The 8,783-nt window shown below is 44.9% G+C and overlaps 1 protein-coding gene across 3 annotated transcripts in view; it reads right to left on the bottom strand.

The window, feature by feature from the left end:
* ssbp4 (single stranded DNA binding protein 4) overlaps positions 1-8,783 on the bottom strand; it is an 83,009-nt gene that overhangs the window by 55,522 nt on the left and 18,704 nt on the right. For all 3 annotated transcript variants that reach the window (XM_079267089.1, XM_079267090.1, XM_079267088.1), the window contains exon 4: positions 5,586-5,670. In XM_079267089.1, coding sequence (XP_079123215.1) covers positions 5,586-5,670 — 85 coding nt within the window. The remainder of the gene's footprint in view (positions 1-5,585; positions 5,671-8,783) is intronic.

Genomic DNA, 8,783 nt, shown 5'->3' with positions numbered 1-8,783 from the left:
CAGACGCAAACGGAGGAGGTGAGGAAGGGGGGGATGAAAGATAGAACGATAGAAAGACAGATCGAGACGGACAGCAATGGAGACACAACGTTGTGGCATGCCTTTCGTGTGTGGGCTATATTTAACCGGAAAACGGCCAGGAGAATAAAAGAAGACGTCGCTGTGCCAAGGCGGACTCCATTCCTCTGCTCCCTCCTTCTCTCCATCCCTCCATCCATACCTACTGTGCCTATATTATGGGTGTTATTATTATTCCTACATGTCGTCACGTCGCCCCCGCTTCTCTCCTTCCCCCGAGCAAGAAAGCGGGCACTGCTGGCACCTAGCCAGATTACCCAATCAATCTCCTCCGAGAGAGGGGGAGGGATGCGAGAGGAGAGGTGGGAGGGAGGGAGTGATGGAGGGAGGCAAAAGGAGAGAGGGGGAGGATCAGAAAGAGAGCATGGAACAGAGAGGAAAGGAAAGAAAGAGCGACGGGGGGGTGGTGAGGGATGGTGAGGGGGGGTGTTAGTGGTGAAAAAGACCTGAGAGGAATTGAAGCAGGGAAAACGGTGCAGGATGAGTAAATTCTGTCTTTCGGAAAAAAAAAAAAAAAAAGGGACAGAGACAAAGACGGCTATGAAAGGAAAAGGAAGGGCTTCAGCAGACGTGTGGCGTGAAAGTCAGGCGAGTGAGCACCTGGTGCGGCGACACAGGGAGTTGTGGAGGTGGCGAACACACACGAAATCACACACAGATTCCAGACAAAGGCCAGGCCATCAACGGTTGTTTACAGAGTGCAGCTCCTCCCCTCGTGCCACCTGTTACTGTGGTCCAGCCTAACAAATGTTTAACCCTCTCAAAGAATCCCTAGGCAACAGCCAACAGAGAACCTCCGTCTACCTCTCCGTCTGCACACTGCACGCTGGGAACAGATCAGATTAAAGGCTTCCACTTCTTTCCATTGTTTTTCCTTTACAGTCATTTATTCAGAGCTGAAACAATTAGCGGTTTCATCAATTGGTCGATGAACAGAACAAAATAGTCAACAGCTTGTGCCAGCATAGCAAATGTGGAGATTTACTCCATCTGCGGTCTTATGCGACGGTAAACTGAATATCTTTGGGTTTTGGTGTGACACAACAAGACATTTTGGCAGAGCCCAATATGACGTGTTCGGATTAGGGCGATGTGTCCAAAACGTTTCATCCAGTATAGCTCAATTCATATCTCGATATAAATCACGACATACAATGTTTTCTGGTTATATATCAAATATATCGTCGATATAAATTAACCATATGGTAAAGCCAATTTTTTTATTTTCTAATTTCATGAAGAACTTGAGTGCAAAGTGAACACTTTCAAGTGAAATTATGGAGAAAAAATGAAAAAATATTTCAAGCTCTACTCAAGCGACTGTTATTACATGCATACACAAATCAGTGTACCCACGTTATCAGATTAAGACAATGATTAGCATATGCTTGCAATTCTGTCGTAATTTTGTATCACGATGTCTCGATGTGATTTCATTGAAAGATGACCAATTATCATATTTTTTGTCTAAAATACTGAATTTGTCAATTTAGAATGATATGAAACAGAAACACTGTGAGCGCTCTCATTGGTGAAGCTGGAACCAGTGAATTTCTGGCATTTTTGCCTGACTCAAACAACCAAATAATTATAATTTTATAACCACTTCCGATCAAATTCACCGGTGTATTTACTCCAGTTGTTCCTGTGTCATATCCAGATACCCTTATTTGACTCTTCCATCCCAACCGTCATAACGGCTCTCGTCAACCAGCGGAGAGCTGAGTGGAGTCCGTGAAGCTCTGCGACATGAATGACGCACTTGTGGCACTAAATCTGTGACACTCCGCAGGCGGTGAACCCGGATTGGCATGAATCGCAGATGTTCTGGGTTGCGAGCTCTGGCTGGGGCAAAGCAAAATGTCTGCTACAACAAGGCCGGGTGTATCGCTTCCTGAAAGACTGTTTGTCTGTGATTGCAAGTGCGTGCATGAGTTTGTGTTTGTGTGTGTGTGCGTGTGTGTGTGCAGCAACAGAGAAAACAGAGACTCATTCTTCTGTCTGCTTTAATGTGAGCAAGAATGCGTGCGTGTGAACAAGCGTGCCTCGTCGCTCGTCAATATGTATGCTTTCCTCATCACAAAAGCTCCCGTCCTTTCATCATTAATATTGAGTTCCTAAAGCCATGTTCTGATAATCAAACACGTTTCCTCAACAAAGTGCTCTTTTGAGGAACATCCAGATTCCAGCAGAAAAGAGGACCGTAAGAAATAAACATGATGAAACGGCAACGTGAAGAGGAAGGACAGAAACACAACTCCAACAATTAGGACGACAAGAGAGACCACTTAAATGACTTTACAGAGGTCCAAGAGTGTCCCAGCTCTTTATGATACCGTATCATCTCGCTTACTTTGAGTGTGTGTGTTTGTTTGTTTTTTGCATGCAAGTGTGGGTATGTGATACGAACGGAAGCGTGCCTGCATGTGTGAGTGTTTACGCGCGAGTTTGGAGTGGCTATGATAGCAGAACCGCCATCCAGGGGTGAAGCCAAGCAGCGATCCAGCCAGTCAGAGTTCTGGGAGTGCGGCCAGGGCTCCAATCCCACCACATTCCCCTGGATTAGCTGTCAACCAGTCCCCAGATCTGAGGATTAGCACATTATACACCATTATCTTTCCCAAACTGGAGAGTCCACCAAGTCTACATCATCGCTCACAATGGGGGCCAGTAGGACAGGGCTGAGTAAGAGGTGCCTTCAAACCGGGCCAAATGGAGCCAAATGGAGCCAAACTGAGCGGAGCCAAAACCAAATCTGTAACTAACACTGTAAACGGGCTCAATGTTGCCTAGCAACCACATTGGCTCCGGGAAACTATCATAATATCGGGAGAATATCAGTTTTATAGCACAGCAACGTTGAGAAAGCAAACTGCCGTCGCCATAGCGGAGGCCATAAATTATAAGAGAAATAAAACGTCAATAAAATCAAAACCAATGCCGCTTTATCTCGCACACATTCCTCTTTCTGTAGAACGACACACAGAGAGGAGCGCGTGCGACTCCCGGGAGCCGTGTTGTTTTTCACTCTGTGATCCGGGGGGACCAGCGGGAATGAGGGAGCCGTTATCAGCAAGGGGCCGCGATAGAGACTTGATCAGGCCGTCGGTCTGCGGGGACCGAGGAGCCAGAGTTAATCAGAGACAGACAGACCCCTCATCACCCTGGGGATTCACACGCTTCGACCCTGACACTCTCTTTTCCTCTCTCTGTCACACAAAGACACACACACACAAGCACGTTTGCTCACACACACAAACAGCATTTTACTGTTGTCAGAGGCTCTGCCACACCCGCTGAGCATGCACACACACTCAATGGTTACCTGTCACTTCGGGGTGAATCTTAAAATGTTCCAGCATTTACGATCAAAAGGAGGAAAAAGTACAATATTCCTTTATTATTAAATAGCATCACTCAAAAGCAGTGGCCCCCTGGGTCAGTCATTACTAACTCACGCTGTGCAGCCAAACAGTGCTTAGAGATGCATCACTTTATTTTAAGTTGTCCCAAAGACAGCAAACACATGAATCAGGATTAAGGTTATAAAAAAAGATGCACAAGACATCCGAGACATTTTAGAATATTATAACTGTATCTTAAGGAGATAAAGTCTCACAACTAATGCTTTAATGAATCATGTTTTTATCTAAAGTGCCAACAGATTTGCCCTCTCAGACAGACAGACAGACAGACAGACAGACAGACAGACAGACAGACAGACAGACAGACAGCTCACACACTCCAACCTCCTGAACTTGAGCCGGGTCAAAGATCAAACAACACTGTCTGATTTCTTGAACGTTTGTTTGTTTGTTAAAAAACGAGCTCACAAGACCTCATAGCGTCCTCATTTACGACAATATATCACTTCCAACAGCGCAGTTTAAGTATTTGTTTTGTTCTGTCGTCAAATATACAGCAGCATCAGTGACCCCGACTGATTTACGCAGCCGGAGAGTGAAACACTTTTTCTTTTTTTTTATAAACGTGTCTTTTTTTTTTTTACGGCGGCAGAATTTGAAGCTTGACGTTCAGCCATATATTGACCAGGCCTGTCAAACCGGAGCCGTTAAAGAGCTGATATGCAGGTATCCAGCTGGCCTACCTCTGGAGAAAGGTGTAGGAAATTATATTGCATTTAGATTAATTAGACACAGTTGTCAGATTTAATTAACTACTCGGTTTAATTAACCATGTAATTAATCTTATGGTGGTCCGACGCATGCACACACGCACACAGACAGGAGGGGAGTACGTGCACATCGACTCGTGCCCCGCACACACACACACACACACACACATGCGTAGTACATGCACAACAAATGTAATCTGTTCAGCTGACAAGCGCTCACACTTTTGCTGTCAAACCTCATAAGAGAGTTGAACTGAATGTGTGAACGGCTGTGGGCTGAAGCAGCCTGATTGAAATGGTGAGAATAGCGCCTCTAATCCATTTCAGGTTTCACTGCTGCCCAGGTGGAACGATAATCTAGCGGGTGAAGCCGTCTGTCCAGTCGGCATCCTAACGCCTGTGTAATCCTCATTCAAATAAGTCTCGGGCAACATGTAGTGTGGACGAGCCAAAAAGGAAGACAGAAATCTATTTTAAAACCCAAACTGACGGAGAGGGAGTCAGTCTGTGAGGGCCACAATCACACATCAAAACGCTCATTTGCAATAATACGAGCTGGGCCAACAAAGACTTTCAATTGTAGTCGATCCGCTCACGCCCAGCTTGCGTGTGTTCAATAGGTTACTGATCGACTGCACCAACTCTTCAGAAGATGAGAGGGTCAAGAGGGCCGCAGACCCTGACCTTTCATCGCCCGTCCGGCCCCCTACAGCCACAACTAGAGTCGCCTGTCCAGCTCTAAATGTGTCCTCCGTGTATCTGTATTGTTTGTGAATCTGTGCGTGTGTTAATGTGCTTGTGTGATCGGCCAGCTGCTTCATGTGCTGTGACCTTTGCTGAAGCCTTGAGTGGACCAATAAATAGCCAGGCAGTGCTGTGACCTTTCACCTACAGGCTCCGCAGTTTTGGCTGAGGCCTGAGGGGTCAGGGGTCGACGTTTGAGGAAGTGCGGCCGGCAGCTGAGCTACAGGGTTACAAAAAAGAGACAGCTAACCAAGCTCGATCATGTGAAATGTGGCAGAAATGGCATGAAGACTCTCGATTAGACTTAAAGGCGGAAGTGTAAGGGCTTTCCCATGAAATATAGAAGTGGTGTTCACAGGTGTTGCATTTTTAAAAGCATGCTACGTCAGACGTCTGGCTCAGAGGCTGTCCCGTGCAAAACATAAGGCTGCAGCAGGCCGACCAGGCATGTCAAAACAAGAACCAGCAGCATTATCACACACAGAATAGTGCCATCTCTCTGATGCACACCCCTGTGTGTGTGCTTGTATGTGCTCACACAAGCATGTGTGTCCAAGTGGTGAATGTGTGCAAACTGCATTTGTGCCCATGCTGGTACACAACTGGAGGGTTGTTTAAGTTCACTTACATAGTCATGGAAAGCCTTGGCCTCGCTGGAATGTTCACATGTCTCCCTCCGGTCCGGGGCAGCGCAGTACAGATCCCAGAATACACTGTGCACACAGGACGAGAGAGCGAGTTAGACACTGTGGATCCAGAGACATGGGATGTTCCTGCTTTGTGTATTACTGATGTGGAGATGGTTTTAAATGAAGACAAGTTCGTGTGCTGAGGGAAAGTGGTTAAAGTGCACTGATGGAGGTACAACAAATAAAGTAGTATGAATAGGACGACGGTATAAATACCCTTTTATGAAGTAATACAAACACATTTTTCAATACAAGCCATTCATCTTTGAAACAGCATTCACAAGTGCGCCTTTTTGTGTGCTGAAGAAGGTAAAATGACTCACCGCGCACTGGTATCAGTGGCATTTGTTCGTTATATTTATTAAACTCCAATTCCAAATGTGACAGCAACGTTAAATAGTACATTGTCATAAATAAATGTATTTGCAGAAATAAAATAGATTGGAAGACTAAGAGCAGAGCACAAGTTGGATGTACTGATTCAATAAATGTCTTAAAAGTAAGAGTGAAATCTGGGAATCTGCTTTTTTGCAGAATGCACAATTTTTGGAAATGGTCGGAAACGCACGGCTGTTTATTCTGGCGTTCTGTGTCAACAGACACGCATGTAAACGCCAGGGCCAATTATGACCTCAGCTAAAATGATCAAAGAGGTCATGTCCACATATCGTGCGATGAGTCGATGGCGTAAACTCACATAGCTACAACTCACAATCTTTTTCATTCTTGATGTACCTTGTCTTGATTAATTGTTTGGTAAAATGGGTCCCATCACAATTTTCCAAAGCCCAAGTTTACAGATTTAAATAGCTTGCTTTGTTTAACAAACTGTCATAGACCCAACGACATTTAGTTTACAGGCATAGAGAAACCAGCATACATTCACGTCGCATTTTTCCTTAAAATGTATTTAAATTAATTGCCTTTTCATTCATGGACAAAGTATTTCAGCTCTACTTTCCGGTTTTCAATTCTGATATCTGTAGACCAGTGATTGGATACAAAGCCCGATTAAAAAGCCCTGTAACAACAGGAACCCTCAGCACTCAGATTCACGTCGGCCTCCACACAGTCCGCCAGTCCTCCAGAGAGCTGTCATCCAGGAAGGCCGGGTCACCGAATGCTCCTCTCAATCTGCCCTGGTGACTTGCAAATTATTGACCAATGAGCTGTGATTATGTTACTTACTGCCCAAACAGCCGTTCTCATATTAGTTAATGAGACCAATCCCACTCCTTCAGGGCAGCAGGGGCCACTAGGTCCCACTCCAAATGGGCCCTTAATTACCGCACTGAAATGAAGTACCTGCTAAGCCGGTCCACATTAAGGACTTCTACTTCTTCAAGATATTGATTTCATGGACAGCTTATACATATTAAAAAAAAAGAACTGCTGAACTCACTTGCTGTCATTTAAAGGCGCACATAAACTGTTACGCGCGTCCTTTGTGCTGATGTCGGGGACAGCCGTGACACTTGATTTGACGGACTGCGAAATGGAGCAGAAAATATTCGCTGATTGCCCATAAGTGTCAGAGAATTGCTCACGAGCATCCTGTTACATGTTGGTCATTTTTCACTGAACAAGTTGTTTGATTTTCATGGTTCAGTGCCATCAACTCCTAAATATGGTTATTATAAAACATCCCTGATCACTGATCTGCACTTTCACTCATGTTCCTTTGAGCCATTTGTGCTATTGGAGGACACCAAGAGAAACAAGAGGGAAACAATGGGTGTCCTGAAAGTAAAAAAGAGATTTCAACCCGTCGGCACGTGATACCAGCCGCTCAAAGCGTGTGAACTACAATAGAAATGTGTTGGTAAAGTATTTAAAGATTAAAAGACAGAGTTGGTGCCCCGAGGCGTTCAGTGAACACTGGGGTCCCCTCTAGACAAGGAGGGCGCTGAAGGAACAGAGAGGGACTGTTCAAAGGCGGCAGTGAACACATATGCTGCGCGTGTCGCGCTGCCCTTCTGTCACCTGACAATAAAGCCAGTGTACATTATCATATCCATCGGTCGGTGTCAAAAAGATTGCTGCTCCGTCAGCCACGGGCTCGGCCATCGCAAATCCAATCAGCTCTCAGGGAAATGAAACGGAACGTAGGTTACAGTTTGTTGCCCGAAAAGACGCAACCAGGTACGTGTGCGGGCGGGGGGGGGGGGGGGGGGGGGGGGGGAGGGGGGTGATCTAACATCTCACAGCCTGTGTCTGAGCCACGCAGGGAAATCTCATTCTCTCTCGGTTGCTCTGCATAATCGGAAACGCTGGCGGATGAGACTAAATGCAGAAACTAGGGCTGGGCGATATGGCCTAAAAAAAAAATCTCCGATTTTTTTACAAAAAATCCGATTCACGATTTAAATCGATTTTTTTCCCCCAAAATTTTTTGCAGATGACAGAAGCTGTTGAAAACAATTTTTTCTTTTATTTTGTGATGATTTTCCCAAGTAGGTTGATAAAAATAAAGTGCAAACAAAACCTGAACATTGTAGAAAGGTGCCTGTAGTATACAAAAAGTATTTGGTCACTCTTTTGTTTGCCTGAATCATTTAAATATAAAATTAAATTAAACATAACATTAAATGGCATTAAATAGTAGCCTTCCATTGTAAACAACTGTGCAAATGTAACTTTTTACAGTAAGCTTTTCTAACTGAATACACTGATACAAACACAGCATGAAATAAAATGTATATGACCCTTTAACATTCACATTTTCAAAAGTGCAACATCTGATCTAACATCAACATAACATATTTTGCACAGTAAATAAGTGCATGTAAACAAAATCAAGTGCATTCACAACATAACCAACAGTATTAAACAGTAGTGCATGTTTTTTCTAAATATTTTTTGCCAGGAAGACAAGCCTGTCTACTACCTCTGGCTTCAGGCATGCACGGTGGCATGTAACAATGCCCCCCCCCCACACACTGAAAAGCCTCTCAGAGGGGGCACTTGTAGCTGGCACAGAGAGGTATTTCTTTGCTAAAGTACTTAGCCTTGGAAAGTTAAGTTGGTGACGCTTCCACCAGTCAAGTGGATCGGTGTCTGGGTCAACCTGCTGGACCACAGGTCAGTTGTTGCGGAGTAGAATGACATCCCCTCCAGCTCCGCAGAGATCCTTTGGC

Source organism: Melanostigma gelatinosum (genome assembly GCF_949748355.1).
Source record: "Melanostigma gelatinosum genome assembly, chromosome: 4".
In the NCBI taxonomy this organism is placed as follows: Eukaryota; Metazoa; Chordata; class Actinopteri; order Perciformes; family Zoarcidae; genus Melanostigma; species Melanostigma gelatinosum.
Note: the sequence above shows the minus strand (reverse complement) of the source record. Positions and strands in the feature narration are given on the sequence as shown.